Genomic DNA, 15,665 nt, shown 5'->3' with positions numbered 1-15,665 from the left:
GACGCTTGAGAGAGAGAGAGAAACGCGCGAGGACTTGCTTGATTTGGTTCTTTGGACAAGTCTTAAGACCTCCCAGCACAAGTTACTTTGGACAAGTCTTAAAACTTCATGAATTTTGCGTTGGACTATGGTACTAAATTGTTGAAAATTAGGATCTCAATTTTTCGCCAAATGTACCAAATAGTCAGTTTTAATTCACAGTAAGAAAACCTCTTTGTCGTGACAATGAATTAAATTAATAGAACGTACTAATGGACTTTTTCAACTTAGTCATTGGTGACATGCATACCTAATTCTACATGTCAAATAATCTTTAATTACTGTAGACTAGACTCGAATTTCTTAACTTAGAGATCTCTTTCATTAGGGAAACTTCAAAGATTGTAATTTGATTACGACATTCTGATCTATCGACTCTAACCTGATTTGCATGGAGAAAACTAGGGTCAGCTTCATTACCAGGAAATGTGGAGGAAATGTTATTTTTAAGGCTCATTTGAATGGTAAAATAAATTATTTAATAATAACTTGTGTGTTATAGAAATAAAGATTACTTTATTATTATAAAATTTGAGTCTATATTATAGTTTATATATATTGAATCATACCAAAGGGACGTCTGAATACTATGCTAAGCATCCAAAAAGACATTAGTATGTTCGTCATTCGATAATTGATCGGCTTAAGTTTCTTATTGCATATTATATATTAAGTTAGTTGCAAAATGTAACTAATTGTTCTTATGCTAAAACAAGATCCACTTTTATAAGAGCTGAACTTTTTCTCTCTAAAAGAGAGGCACACATATACATACATCAAGCTCCGCTCTAATACAAGTTCCACTTCTATAACAGATGCCTGCTCATTTTTTACAAGCTAAGAACTCTTTCTCTCTAGAAAATAGACATATATATACATACACCAAGCTCCTCTCTAATACAAGTTCATTTTCTATAACAGCTGTCTGCCCCTTTTTAACAAGCTAATTAAGAGCTCTCTCTAGAAGATTGGCATGCATATACATACATCAAGCTCCTCTCTTTATAAGGAAGGCACATCTTAATTCCGTACTAATAGGGGGAAAGAACGAAAGGAAAAAGAAAATTTCTATGAAATTAGTCGCTGGTCCTTGCAGTAGTAGTGCAAAGTGCGAATTGCTCATGAACTCCTTCCTGTCCCTTCCTCTTAGAGAAGGAGGACATAACTCGAGCAACCTTCACCTTCTTCACCAGAAGCTGCCATGTGTCGGCCTCTTCTTTCCCTTCCTTCTGCTGCTGCATTCTCAGCTTGAAATGCCTGCAGGTATACACGGAAAACCCAACAAGCAGGGCATCAGTGGTTAAGTTTGTTCTCTAACAAAAATAAAAGGAAAAATATGTCAAACTCCCCAAACATTAGAGCGATTACACTGCCAATAGATGTCGTGCTATTAGAAGAAGCATTACGTAATTCGTTTTTGACGTTGAAAATCTAATTTCAGTTTCTCGCTACAGCAGAAGCTCCAGAATTTCTCCTTGATACTGCTGCTGCTGCTGCTGAGAACAGATACAGAAGTGGTACCAAATAGACTATAAAATCAATCAACCACCAACTCAGCATACTCCCTCCCAATGTTTCCTAAACAATCATCAGTCATATGAAAGCCAAATGACTCAGATACACCTGAACGTAGGCGGATGATAAAAGCATTAACTAACAAATTCTTTTAAGAAAGCAGCATAGAGACTTACGAGCAAAGAGGGATGCGGCAAGCCTGTTGCGTGCTGTCGTCGCAGAGGGCGGAGTGGAGGCGGAGGAGCTGCAACATGCGGCAGCAGCGGGGGCAGGCTTTCCTGCGGGGGCAGGCGGCGAGGTGTTGGATGAGGAGCTGCAGGTTGCGGTAGCAGGCAGATGAGGAGCAGGGGTGGTTCTTCTTGCTTCCCTCTCTGGCCATGTACATGTGCTGCAGGCACTCCATCGCGTCCCCCAGCTCTTCATATACCCGCCGGTACGCCCGCTTGCGCCCAACTCGCTTCTTTCTCTATTAAAATAATTCATCATTCAGATAAATTTTATATCTTTTTATCTATCTATTTATTTATTTATATGAATTGTCAAAAATTACTATATTCTACGGCAAAACCAAACATAATACATTTTGGTCACGTACCAGTTCGGCCTCCTGGAGGAACTGGAGGATTTCGAGCTCGAGCCAGGGGTCGTTGGCCTGGAGGAACTGCCAGGCCTCGGTCTTCTTGACGGCGGCGAAGTCCTTCGCCAGCAGCTTCATGCAGCGGAGGTACAGCCGCGCGGCATCGCACTGCCGCGCCAGCAGCAACACGTCCACCACGCCCTCCGCCGTCAGCCGCAACGCCAGCGCCACCTCGCACGCGCGCTTCAGCCACCCCACGCTGTACGCGTGCGACAGCACCAGCAGGTGCAGCCCGTACCTGCCCATCTCCTCCTCCTCGTCCAACGACATGCACCTGATTGACATGACATGATCCGTTTGTACTACTCAGTATGCCATAAGTTCAGCATTCGGATTAAATTTAATATAATATTTTATTATAAACGGTGTGTAAAATGCTTATATTGATTGATTAATTTATTTTTTATTATTCATTGATATTCAGTCACATCCAAAATTTGTGTACTCTTCATTACCTTAATGAAGTGAAAAAAATAAAAACTAAAATTATTGTGACTATGCATTATGTATGCATCGTGGCACATGAACCCCCAAAAAAAAATCTGAAGCACGAAAAAAATATCTCGAAATTTCTCGGTGGTGTTGAGTCAATTATTATGCCTATCATCATTAGAACGAAATGGACCGTGTGAGGGCTGTGATTGGATGAAGGGGACGACATAAGAGTTGCGTGGGACCCCCAGCTAAGAATTAAGTTAAATATTAAAAAAAATAAAAAATAATAATTTTCGACAGGGAAATGTGAAATTCTCAGAGCCATCAGAAAGATTCTGGACCCTTGATTTTTTTTTCTTTAGTTTCGAACAGTGCATGTGATAACGATGAGCATGATGATTACATGGGTCCAAAGAGAAATTATTGCGAGCACCCGATGCACCAGCTTAGCCGTGCATCAGCCCAAATGAAAACTTACTCTAGTTCCTGCTTATACCGTAACTTATACCTATCCGTACAATAAATAGTTCTTGTCTGTTCTGAACCAAACAAAGTCTTTTCAAACACTATTTATTTTATTCCCAAAAATAATTTCAAAAAAAAAACTTACCCTTATTCTTGCTTATCGCGGAATTCGTATCTATTCCTATAATAAGTAGTTCTTGTTTATATCCGAACCAAACGGAACCCATTCAAACACTATTTATCTTATTTTTAAAAACAATCCCAAAAAACCCTCCCTAGTTCCAGCATATAGAGGAATTTGTAACTATTTCTCCAATAAATAGTTCATATTTATATCCGAATCAAATGAAACCTATTTAAATATTATTTATTTTATTTTCAGAAATAATGACAAACAAAAATTTACTCTAATTCTTGCTTATAATGGAACTCGCACCTATTCCTACAATAAATAATTTTTATTAATATCCGAATCAAACGAAATTTAAAATATTTTTAATTAAAAGCAGAGCATGGTACTACATCACGATACAGGGCAATAATTTCTCCTTAAACATAGGGTCCTCAATGCATTAGACTTACTTTTCCTTTCTTTAACTAAATATTTAAATATAATCAATTTAACCCCAAAAAAAAAAGAAGGGAAAAAAGGTAAAAAAAAGAACACATACCCAGAAGAGTAGATCAACCGCACAAACGCCATTACAGCGTCATCGGGGACTCCCAGAATCCTAATAACCCTGCGCGATTTTCCACGCTTTTGTGCCCGATCCAATATACTCTCCATCACTGGCGACGCCGCGGCCTGTAAACAAACAAACAAACAAACAAACAAATAAACAAACAAATATAAATTTAATACTTTTTAAAAAAAGTGCATATGATTAGACATCGATTGTGTGCTCAGTGAGCTTCTGCGATTCGAGAGTATCTAATTGTATTGTAGTACATAAAGTTTTGAATGTTTTTTCAATTGAAGGTTTCGGGTGCTCACAAGAACTGCAGAATGGGCGGAAATTTTGCGGCCACCGGAGGTCAAAATTTGAACATCCGGAGCGGGGATGGCGTCGCTCCCCGCCTCCAGCCACTGTCGGAATCCGTTCTGGACGCGACCGCCCTTCGCGTCCATCTCTCTTCTAAACAAATCTTCTTTTTTTTTTTTTCTTTTTTTTTTTCTTTTCTATGAATCTCTCTACTTAATTTTCTCTCTTTTCCCTTTTTCTCTCCTCCGCGAGTTTGCGTGTGATGATTTTTTTCCCTCTCCTTTTGATTGTGGACTGTGGCCTTCCTCTGGCCTCTATATATATAGAGAGAGTGGGTGGGGGCCAAGACAAAGTAACTCAAATAATAAAAAATATTTTTAAAAAAAAGGGAAAAAAGTTGGATTATTTATTTATTTTATTATATTTAACTTAAAAGATAAAGGCGGAGCCGAAATGGCGGGAAGGGCAAAAAGGCTGCAGAAGGACCCGCCCCCACCAGTAGGCTTGATTTTAATCTGGGGGAAATTTGCATATGTACCCTTATATGTTTTTATTAATTAATTAATTGCATGTTTAGAGGTGACAGGAAATTAACAGGAAAAAAGAAAAAGTTTGAAACAATTGAGAAGAAAATTGATTTTCGTAGTCAACTAATAAAATAAACACAGAAACTTATATGACTATTCAAAGTTTAAATATTACTGTAAGTTTTTCAAAATACTATTATAATATATTAATACTGATGATATGGAGAAAACTGATATACTAACACACGCATTCTAACAATATCATATAAGCTTATTAATACATCACAAAGTAAGCCTTACTCATATAAGTTTATTTTAAAGATATTCTTCTATACTCACATTGCACAACCAGAACGTGATCTTTAAAAGATAACAAAAAAAATTCAAAACATACAAAGAAGAAGTGAGAAACTTACCGTGCTTACATCCTCGTAGCGGACGATCTAGTTAGAAAGAAATAACAGAATTTCTGAACAATCAAACATCAAAAGAAATCATATTTACAGATCGTAAACAATATATTTACTCGGATAGGAGATTGGATAATCTGCGGTAAAGATTGGTCTAGCTGTGATAGACTGTTCTAGGGTCCAATCTCACCCTCTCGACCTTTCTTTTTTTTATAACTTAATTTATTTTTTTTAAAAAATAGAACAGATGGTTTACTATATTTTTTTTTGAAAAAAAAATATAGATTAATACAAGAGGGATCTATAATGGCAACATTTGAAAAAAAAATATAGATTAATACAAGAGGGATCTATAATGGCAACATTCGGAAGGGTCAGAGGGTCTAAATGCGATTTGTCCTCTCACCGACTAACCGGCTTTGCTAGTAGGTGATGATTTCATTAGTGACGTAAGCTATTAAGGGGGGCTCAAAGGGGCGATTAGAGAGGGAGAGAGAGAGAGAGAGAGANTTGGAGCGCCGAAGCGACTCCGTCCCCGCTGCCAGCCGCCCGACCCGGAAGCTGCTGACGCGGACGCCAGCGGCTCCGTTCTGATCCGAAACAACAGACAGCTCAGCTCCCAGACCCACCTCCCGGCCGCACCAACTGCAACTGTCCGGCCATGAAAGGCAATATTTTAAATTTAATATTCAATAATATAAATTTATTATAAAAAAAAAATCACAACATGATAATTTGTCAAATACAAAGAAAAAAAAAGCCTAATTTGAAAGATTTTATAATTATATATTTTCTATTCATTCATGTATAAATCTCTATATATTAATAAAATTTCTTCCTTCACCTAATGTGAGAAGAATTCATTCATTTTAAATTTTCTTTATGGTATCAGAGCCATACCGAAAGACTACCACCTTCTCAAAGATACTGACTTCAACCTCCAAATATCCATATTTATCCAACCTCCATGTTGCTAATTTCATTTCTCTCAAATTAATACCACAGCCAATTATTTACTGTAGGAAACACAAGTATTATCATTAATCGAGAGTCGCGATTTACTTGGTTTCATCACTGGAGAATCAAAGCCACCACATCATGAAGTACCTTCATCTGACAAAAGTAGCAAAATTTAAAATTCAGATTTCACAGCATGGACGCGTACGAATCGTCTAGTGAAAACTTGGATCACCAGAACTCTCTCCGAAGAAGTCCTGAGACTTGTTGTAGATGTGAAGACTTCAACAGGTGTATGGCAAGCTCTTGCATATACATTTTCTCCAAATTCGCAGGCTCGTGAATTTGAATTACTTTCGAAACTTCAATATATAAAGAATGATACATCTTCCTTATTTGCATATTTGCGAGAGTTTAAGTCGATTTGTGATCAATTAAATGCTATTGGCAAACCTGTCTCTGATCAAAGTAAGATTTTTTGGCTCTTAAGTGGCCTTGGACCACAGTATAAATTCTTTGCCACAGTTATGTTTACACTCCCCTTCACGCATGAATTCGAGACTTTTTAGTTGACCTATGATGTGGGCTTAAATTAAATAGGAGAAAATTAATATGCTAGGAACCTGGCGTGATTCAAACTCAAGACCTTCTGCTTTGATACCATAAAGAAAATTTAAAATTGGTGAATTCCTCTCACATCGAGTGAGGAATGAAACTTTATTAATATATAGAGATTTGTAATAGAAAATATACAATTGTAAAATCCTTCAAATTAAGCTCCTTTTCTTTTTATATTTGGCAAATTATTCTGTCGCATTTTTTGTAATGAATCCATATCATTGAATATTAAATTTGAAATTTTGTCTTTTATACCGACGTGGCAAGATATCTTCTCAACATTTTCTTATCATTTTTTTATACTTACTAATGTCTTGCAAATACCTGCAATGGAATTTGATTAAAAGAAGTAAAGGATCCAAAGATTTTAAGTTCCTGCTGCGTTGTGTGGTACCAACAAAATATCAGCATAGTATAATTTTCCTACCGTAAGGTGATGACACGATTTAAAATTTACTTTTTTTTTTTTTTACCGACCGTCCCTAGAACAAGTGGCAAAGGACTTGGTGGTTGGTACCCGAGATCCAGATTCGAATCCTAGTTGATTCACATTTCCAGCTAAGTTTATTTTTAAACAAAATAAACGAAGCAGGTAGCAAGCTACCTATCTCTCTAAAAAAATAATACTTTTCTTATAAATTAGTAAATAGTTAATAGTATATGGGCGTGACAAAGATAAATATTTACTGTTATTATTTTGTGAACAACATGTATCGACACAACTTGTGTTGTAAATTTTTTTTTTTTTGGAAAGTATAAATAGCCACTCGTATCGACACAACTTGTATTGTAAATTTTTTCTTTTTGGAAAGTATAAATAGCCACACGCATCGACACAACTTGTGTTGTAAAATTTATTATTTTTTTGGAATGTATAAATAGCCACACGCATCGACACAACTTGTGTTGTAAAATTTATTTTTTTTTTGGAATGTATAAATAGCCAGGCTATACGACAAATTAAGCAATGTTAAATTATTGCTTAGAGCACTGCACTAGCTGTGGACCATCCGGTCATTCTGTCATGTCTAAATCTTTCGATCTAAACCCACAACACTAACTATTTTAAGAGAAAATTTATTTTTCAAAAAAAAAGATTCGGGCAATTAACAAAAAAAGAATACGAGTAATTAACGAATAATTCTTTGGCAACATTAATTAGCACTATGAAATCCAACGGCTAGGATCAAATTGAATGAAATGGGTTGGATGCTTAGATTTAGATTGTTCTATCGCCACTGCAATCCATGGTCCCTTCGGGTCGAGCACGGCGCGTGTAGATTTTATGAAAAGCTGGGGCCAGAAGCGACCTCAATGTCTTTTTCTTTTTTTTCTTTCCTTATTTCTTTTATTTCAAAAATCTATTCTAAACACTTGGCCCAAGAAAAAATCTTATGGGCACAGACACAAGTTGGAACGTCATAATCTTAAGATAGGACGTTATGTGTATAGGTTACGTGTACATTATCATCAGGCTATTAGAAGTTTAGTCGTAAATGTCAGAACTGACGCTGCTTAGAAAGAGACTCGACTAAACTTATGGAGGGTGGTATCCTCTCAACCTCTAATATTTTTATCATAATAAATTAAAATGTACCTTAGTATTATTTCTTTTTTGAGGGGAAAAAAAAAAAAAAATAGTACTAGTTGTTGCAAGCTGTCCAAATATCTCGATCTGAACACACTAAAATCTGCTGTATCTGTACATCCATAAAATTGTGGTCCATGAATTTATTGAGATATTGGTTGATGGGATATTCAAAAAATATCCCAAGTATGAAGATCGGCCTCCCGCCGTGCCAGGCCGTCGGGCCACAGAGGAGCAGCCCAGCACAGCCCAGAGGCTCAGGCCGGTCTGGCCTGGCAATAGTATTATAGTATCCGTGCCGTGCTGTATCCCGACCCGAGGCTGTGAAGGACCAGAACCTTTTCCGCTCTCTGCCAAAGCTTTGCCCCAAGCCAAGGATGCTCGTCTGTGGCCCGTCGGTCTAATGCTGCCACGGATGAGCTGTTGGCTCGTGTCCTTCTTGATCACGGCAGAAGTTACTTTGGCTTCACTTAAACTTCGTGAATTTTGCGTTGGACTACCGTACTAAATTGTTGAAAATTAGGAACTCAATTTTCAGTCAAATGTACCAAATAGGCGGTTATAGTTCGGAGTAAGAAAACCTCTTTATTAAGTTTTACTCCTGCGTAATTCTCGAATTCCGGTCCTCCTAAGGCGGCTTCATCGGACAAAATTGCGATCAGCAGCTAAATGAAATAAAAATTGTTTCATCAGCGCGTAAATGATCTCTGGAGTGATTGATCTGTCATTAGGCGTGTGGTCAAGTTCATAAAGTAAAAGGCGTGACGATGAATTAAATTAATAGAACGTACTAATGGACTTTTTCAACTTAGTCATTGCTGACATGCATACCTAATTCTACACGTCAAATAATCTTTAATTACTGTAGACTAGACTCGAATTTCTTAACTTAGAGATCTCTTTCATTAGGGAAACTTCAAAGATTGTAATTTGATTACGACATTCTGATCTATCGACTCTAACCTGATTTGCATGGAGAAAACTAGGGTCAGCTTCATTACCAGGAAATGCGGAGGAAATGTAAATTTTAAGGTTCATTTGGATGGTAAAATAAATTATTTAATAATAACTTATTTTATAAAAATAAAGATTATTTTATTTTTATTAAAAATTGAGTCTTTTAGCCCATTTATTTTTATTATATATTATAGTTATAGATATTGATCGCATTTTTCGGCTATCAATTGCAAGAATTACTGCAACACTCTTGAGTAAACAAAAGCGAAATACTATGCTAAGCATCCAAAAAGACATTTGTACGTTCGTCATTCGATGAATCAATTATATTTAAAAATCATGATCAGCTTAAGTTTCTTATTGCATATTATATCTTAAGTTAGTTGCAAAATGTAACTAATTGTTCTTATGCTAATACAAGATCCACTTTTATAACAGCTGGAGTGATTCTCTCTGAAAGATAGGCATACATATATACACACCAAGCTCCTCTCTAATACAAATTCCACTTCTATAACAGCTACCTGCCCCTTTTTATATAAACTAAGAAGTCTCTCTCTCTAAAAGATAAACATACATATACACACATCAAGCTCCTCTCTAATACAAGTTCCACTTTTATAATAGCTGCCTGCCCTTTTTTTGCAAGTTAAGAGCTCTTTCTGTCTCTCTAGAAGATAGACATGCATAGACACACACCAAGCTCCTCTCTAATACAAGTTTCACTTCTATAACAGCTGTCTGCCCTATTTTTGCAAGCTAAGAACTCTTTCTCTCTCTCTAGAAGATAGACATACATAAACACACTAAACTCCTTTTTAATACAAGTTCTACTTCTATAACAGCTACTGCCCTTTTTTAGCAAGCTAAGAACTCTTTCTCTCTCTCTCTAGAATATAGACATACATATACACACCAAGCTCCTCTCTAATACAAGTTCCACTTCTATAACAGTTGTCTGCCCCATTTTTGCAAGCTAAGAACTCTTTCTCTCTCTATAGAAGATAGACATACATATACACACACCAAACTCCTCTCTAATACAAGTTCCACTTCTATAACAGCTACCTACCATTTTTTAACAAGCTAAGAACTCTTTCTCTCTCTCTCTAGAAGATAGACATACATATACACACACCAAACTCTTCTCTAATACAAGTTCCACTTCTATAACAGCTGCCTGCCCCATTTTTACAAGCTAAAAACTCTTTCTCTCTCTAGAAGATAGACATACATATACACACACCAAACTATTATCTAATACAAGTTTCACTTCTATAACAGCTGCATGCTCCTTTTTTTAACAAGCTAAGAACTCTCTCTCTAGAAGATTGGCATGCATATACGTGCATCGAGCTGCTCTCTTTATAAGGAAGGCGCATCTTAATTCCTTACTAACAGGGGGGAAAGAACAAAAGGAAAAAGAAAATTTCCATGACATTAGTCACTGGTCTTTGCAGTAGTAGAGCAAAGGGCGAATTGCTCATGAACTCCTTCCTGTCCCTTCCTCTTAGAGAAGGAGGACATAACTCGAGCAACCTTCACCTTCTTCACCAGAAGCTGCCACGTGTCGTCCTCTTCTTTCCCTTCCTTCTGCTGCTGCTGAGAATCTTCCTTCTGCTGCTGCATTCTCAGCTTGAAGTGCCTGCAGGTATAGACGGAAAACCCAACAAGCAGGGCATCAGTGGTTAAGTTTGTTCTCTAACAAAAAGAAAAGGAAAAATATGTCAAACTCCCCAAACATTAGAGCGATTACACTGCCAATAGATGTCGTGCTATTAGAAGAAGCATTACGTAATTCGTTTTTGACGTTGAAAATCTAATTTCAGTTTCTCGCTACAGCAGAAGCTCCAGAATTTCTCCTTGATACTGCTGCTGCTGCTGCTGAGAACAGATACAGAAGTGGTACCAAATAGACTATAAAATCAATCAACCACCAACTCAGCATACTCCCTCCCAATGTTTCCTAAACAATCATCAGTCATATGAAAGCCAAATGACTCAGATACACCTGAACGTAGGCGGATGATAAAAGCATTAACTAACAAATTCTTTTACGATAGCAGCGTAGAGACTTACGAGCAAAGAGGGATGCGGCAAGCCTGTTGCGTGCTGTCGTCGCAGATGGCGGAGTGGAGGCGGAGGAGCTGCAACATGCGGCAGCAGCGGGGGCAGGCTTTCCTGCGGGGGCAGGCGGCGAGGTGTTGGATGAGGAGCTGCAGGTTGCGGTAGCAGGCAGATGAGGAGCAGGGGTGGTTCTTCTTGCTTCCCTCCTTGCCCACGTACATGTGCTGCAGGCACTCCATTGCGTCCCCCAGCTCTTCATACACCCGCTGGTACGCCAGCTTGCGCCCAACCCGCTTCTTTCTCTATCAAAATAATTCATAATTCAGATAAATTTTATATATTTTTATCTATCTATTTATTTATTTATTTATTTATATGAATTGTCAAAAATTACTATATTCTACGGGAGAACCAAACATAATACATTTTGGTGACGTACCAGTTCGGCCTCCTGGAGGAACTGGAGGATTTCGAGCTCGAGCCAGGGGTCGTTGGCCTGGAGGAACTGCCAGGCCTCGGTCTTCTTGACGGCGGCGAAGTCCTTGGCCAGCAGCTTCATGCAGCGGAGGTACAGCCGCGGGGCGTCGCACTGCCGCGCCAGCAGCAACACGTCCGCCACGCCCTCCGCCGTCAGCCGCAGCGCCAGCGCCCCCTCGCACGCGCGCTTCAGCCACCCCACGCTGTACGCGTGCGACAGCACCAGCAGGTGCAGCCCGTACCTGCCCATCTCCTCCTCCTCGTCCAAGGACACGCACCTGATTGACATGACATGATCCGTTTCTACGCCATAAGTTGGGCATTGGGATTAAATTTGAAGTTCAATCAAATATTTAAAATATGAATGATAATATAATATTTTATCATAAACAGTGTAAAAAATGCTTATATTGATTGATTAATTTATTTCTTATTATTCATAGATATTCAGTCACATCCAAAAAATTTGTGTACTCTTTATTACCTTAATAAAGTGAAAAATAAGAACTAAAATTATTGTGACCGTGTATTATGCATCGTGGCACATGATCCACAGAAAAACATCTGCTAGGTGGTGTTGAGTCAATTATTATGCCTATCATAGAACGAAATGGACCGTGTACAATTCCTGAAACGGACGAATGGAGGGCTGTGATTGGATGAAAGGGACGACATAAGAGTTGCGTGGGACCCCCAAGTAAGAATTAACTTAAAATTAAAAAAATTTAAAAAAAATGTAATTTTTGACAGGGAAATGTGAAATTCTCAGAGCCATGAGGAAGATTCTGGACCCTTGATTTTTTTATTTTCTTTAGTTTCGAACGGTGCATGTGACAGCGATGAGCATGAAGATGACCAAGTACATACATTGGTCCAAGAAACAGGCACCAGTTATGATGAGAAATTATTGTCCGCACCCGATGCACCAGCTTAGCCGTGCATCAGCCAAGTCACACATATTCAACTAAAATATACTTCGAAATTTGAATATAATTTTTAAGACACCTGGACACAGTGTAGAGGGGTCACGTGTTCGAATCTCTGCAGATTTTTCACTAATAACGAAGCTGAAGAGTAAAATTATGAATTTGTCTTTGCAGATTTTTCATGAATAATGGAATTGAAGAGTAAAATTATGAGTTTGTCTTTACAGATTTTTCACGAATAATAAAGCTGAAGAGTAAAATTATAAGTTTATCGCAATATTGTGAAATATTTTTTTTAAAAAAATGATAATATGCTAATCGTTTCATTTATTGAAATGATGAATATTGTGGAATGTTTGTAAGAAAAGTATTGTTTGCTTCAAGATCAATTAACAATTTACGTCTAACATATTAAAACTTAAGTTTAGGTAATGTTTCGCTCATGAATAATGGAGCTGAAGAGTAAAATTATGAGTTTGTCGCAATTTTGTGGAATGTTTGTAAGCACTTCCGAGATCAGCGAACAATTTATATGTAACATATTACAATTTAATTTTAGGTAATGTTTCGTTTAGGAACAAAAAGAGAATAAATCACTGTTTCCCTTTTTATTTTCAAATATTAATAACTTGGTATAATCCAATATAATTTTGGAACAGTTGTTCCACCCTATTTTCTGGAACAAGATTATTCGTAAGTGGGAACAAAATTAATTAAAATTTAATCTAATTTTAACTATGATATTAAATTACTAATTAATCTAATTAACATATTTAAGTCATTACCTGCTGCTTAAATAGTAAAGTAATTAATTAATTTTATTATTTACAATTAATTAAATAATTAAAAAAAGATATTTTAACCAATTTACTTAATAATCAATATTCATATTGATCAACTATTAATATTTTGAGTAACATATTTAATTTTTAACTAATTATCTATAATTAACTAATTAATTCATTAATATATTATTTAAGTAATTAATTAACTAATACTTATATTTATTAATTTATTAATTTTATTTTTACTATTGCAATCGAATCATTCAAATACTATTTATCTTATTCCTAGAAACAATTCCAAATAAAAACTTAATCTAGTTTCTACATATAGCGAAACTTGTACATATCTCTACAATAAATAATTCTTATTTATATTCGAGCCAAACGGAGCCTATTCAAATATTATTTATTTTATTCTCAGAAATAATTCTAAACAAAAACTTACTCTAATTTTTGCTTATAACGAAACTCGCACCTATTCCTACAATATTTATATTAGAATCAAATGAAATTTAAAATATTTTTAATTAAAAGCAGAGCATGGTACTACATCACGATACAGGGCAATAATTTCTCCTTAAACATAGGGTCCTCAATGCATTAGATTTACTTTTCCTTTCTTTTACTAAATATTTAAATAAAATCAATTTAACCCAAAAAAAAGAAAAAAGAAAAAAAGAAAAAAACACATACCCAGAAGAGTGTATCAACCGCACAAACGCCGTTACAGCGTCACAGGGGACTCCCAGAATCCTAATAACCCTGCGCGGTTTTCCACGCTTTTGTGCCCGATCCAATATACTCTCCATCACCGGCGACGCCGCGGCCTGTAAACAAACAAACAAACAAACAAACAAACAAATATAAATTTAATACTTTTTTAAAAAAGTGCATATGATTAGACATCGATTATACGCTTAGTAAGCTTCTGGGACTCAAGAGTATCTAATTGTATTGTAGTACATAAAGTTTTGAATGTCTTTTCGATTGAAGGTTTCGGGTGCTTACAAGAACTGCAGTATGGGCGGAAATTTTGCGGCCGCCGGATGTCAAAATTTGAACATCCCGAGTGGGGACGGCGTTGCTCCCCGCCTGGAATCCGATCTGGACGCGACCGCCCTTCGCGTCCATCTCTCTACTTTTCTCTCCTCCGCGAGTTTGTGTGTGATGATTTTTTTCCTCTCTTTTGATTGTGGACTGTGGCCTTCCTCTGGCCTCTATATATATAGAGAGAGTGGGTGGGGGTCAAGACAAAGTAACTCAAATAATAAAAAATAATTTAAAAAAAGAAAAAAAAAATTGGGTTTTTTATTTATTTTATTATTTATTTAATTTAAAAAGACGAAGGCGGAGCCGAAAGAGTGGGAAGGGTAAAAAGGCTGCAGAAGGACCCCCCACCCGTGGGCTTGATTTTAATCTGGGGGGAATTTGCATATGTACCCTTATGGTATTTATTAATTAACAGGAAATTAGTAGGAAAAATAAAAAGTTTGAAACAATTGAGAAGAAAATTGATTTTAGTAGCCAACTAATAAAATAAACACAGAAATTTATATGACTATTCAAAGTTTAAATATTACTGTAAGTTTTTCAAAATACTATTATAATATATTAATACTGATGATGTGGAGAAGTTTGACATATGAAATCCTTCTAATTATGCTCCTTTCCTTCTTTGTATTTGGCAAATTATTCCGTTGCTTTTTTTTTTGTAATGAATTCATATCATTGAATATTAAAATTGAAATATTGTCTTTTATGTCGACGAGGCAAGATATCTTCCCAACATTTTCTTATCATTTTTTTAGACTTACTAATGTCTTGCAAATACCTGCAATGGAATTTGATTAAGACAAGTAAATGATTCAAAGATTTTAAGTTCCTACTGTATTGTGTCGTACGGACAAAATATCAGCATAGTATAATTTTCCAACCACAAGGTGATGACACGATTTAAAATTTACTTTTTTTTATAAATTAGTAAATAGTTAATCGTATATTAGTGTGAAAAAGATAAATATTTACTGTTATTATTTTGTGATCGATACGCATCGATACAACTTGTGTTGTAAAATTTATTATTTTTTTGAAATGTACAAATAGCCAGGCTGCTAGAGTTATTATACTCTTACAAGTATAGGCTCATTTGTACTCATAAATTTTTGACCGTTTGATAAAGAGATGTGCGGTTGGAATGATGGTGATTCATAGCTAGGATGATAGCAGTCCTTTAGGGTTGAGTGGGCGGTTAGTTGAATAGTATGATCTAACGGGAGGAA

General features: G+C 36.4%; 1 protein-coding gene across 5 annotated transcripts; it reads right to left on the bottom strand.

The window, feature by feature from the left end:
• LOC109714803 (BTB/POZ and TAZ domain-containing protein 2) lies at window positions 741–14,602 on the bottom strand. 5 transcript variants are annotated; one of them, XM_020239513.1, is made up of 6 exons: window positions 14,395–14,602; window positions 14,080–14,213; window positions 11,638–11,953; window positions 11,211–11,500; window positions 10,686–10,776; window positions 808–1,229 (listed from the first exon to the last, which is right to left on the bottom strand). In XM_020239513.1, the coding sequence occupies exons 1-6, from the start codon at window positions 14,515–14,517 to the stop codon at window positions 1,116–1,118; spliced, it is 1,068 nt and encodes a 355-aa protein (XP_020095102.1). In that variant the 5' UTR covers window positions 14,518–14,602; the 3' UTR covers window positions 808–1,115. The 5 variants fall into 5 exon arrangements, 4 of the variants coding, with proteins under 4 accessions (XP_020095109.1, XP_020095102.1, XP_020095116.1 ...); XR_002217439.1 differs by lacking the exon at window positions 808–1,229 and adding an exon at window positions 10,926–11,097 and having other exon boundaries at window positions 10,634–10,776; XM_020239520.1 differs by lacking the exons at window positions 10,686–10,776; window positions 11,211–11,500; window positions 11,638–11,953; window positions 14,080–14,213; window positions 14,395–14,602 and adding exons at window positions 1,731–2,020; window positions 2,150–2,465; window positions 3,763–3,896; window positions 4,086–4,374 and having other exon boundaries at window positions 741–1,296.

This window comes from Ananas comosus, linkage group 1 (genome assembly GCF_001540865.1).
Source record: "Ananas comosus cultivar F153 linkage group 1, ASM154086v1, whole genome shotgun sequence".
Taxonomy (NCBI): domain Eukaryota; kingdom Viridiplantae; phylum Streptophyta; class Magnoliopsida; order Poales; family Bromeliaceae; genus Ananas; species Ananas comosus.
The sequence above is the reverse complement of the archived record's forward strand: the minus strand, read 5'-3'. Positions and strand labels throughout refer to the sequence as shown.

Bases quoted from the DNA above. Each gene is read 5' to 3' on its own strand.
- LOC109714803 (XM_020239513.1), bottom strand. From the start codon at position 14,517: ATGGACGCGAAGGGCGGTCGCGTCCAGATCGGATTCCAGGCGGGGAGC. The intron at 14,214-14,394 runs GTAAGCACCCGA...GTTTGTTTACAG, and splicing joins CCGCCCATACTGCAGTTCTT to GCCGCGGCGTCGCCGGTGAT. The intron at 11,954-14,079 runs GTATGTGTTTTT...CATGTCAATCAG, and splicing joins CGGTTGATACACTCTTCTGG to GTGCGTGTCCTTGGACGAGG.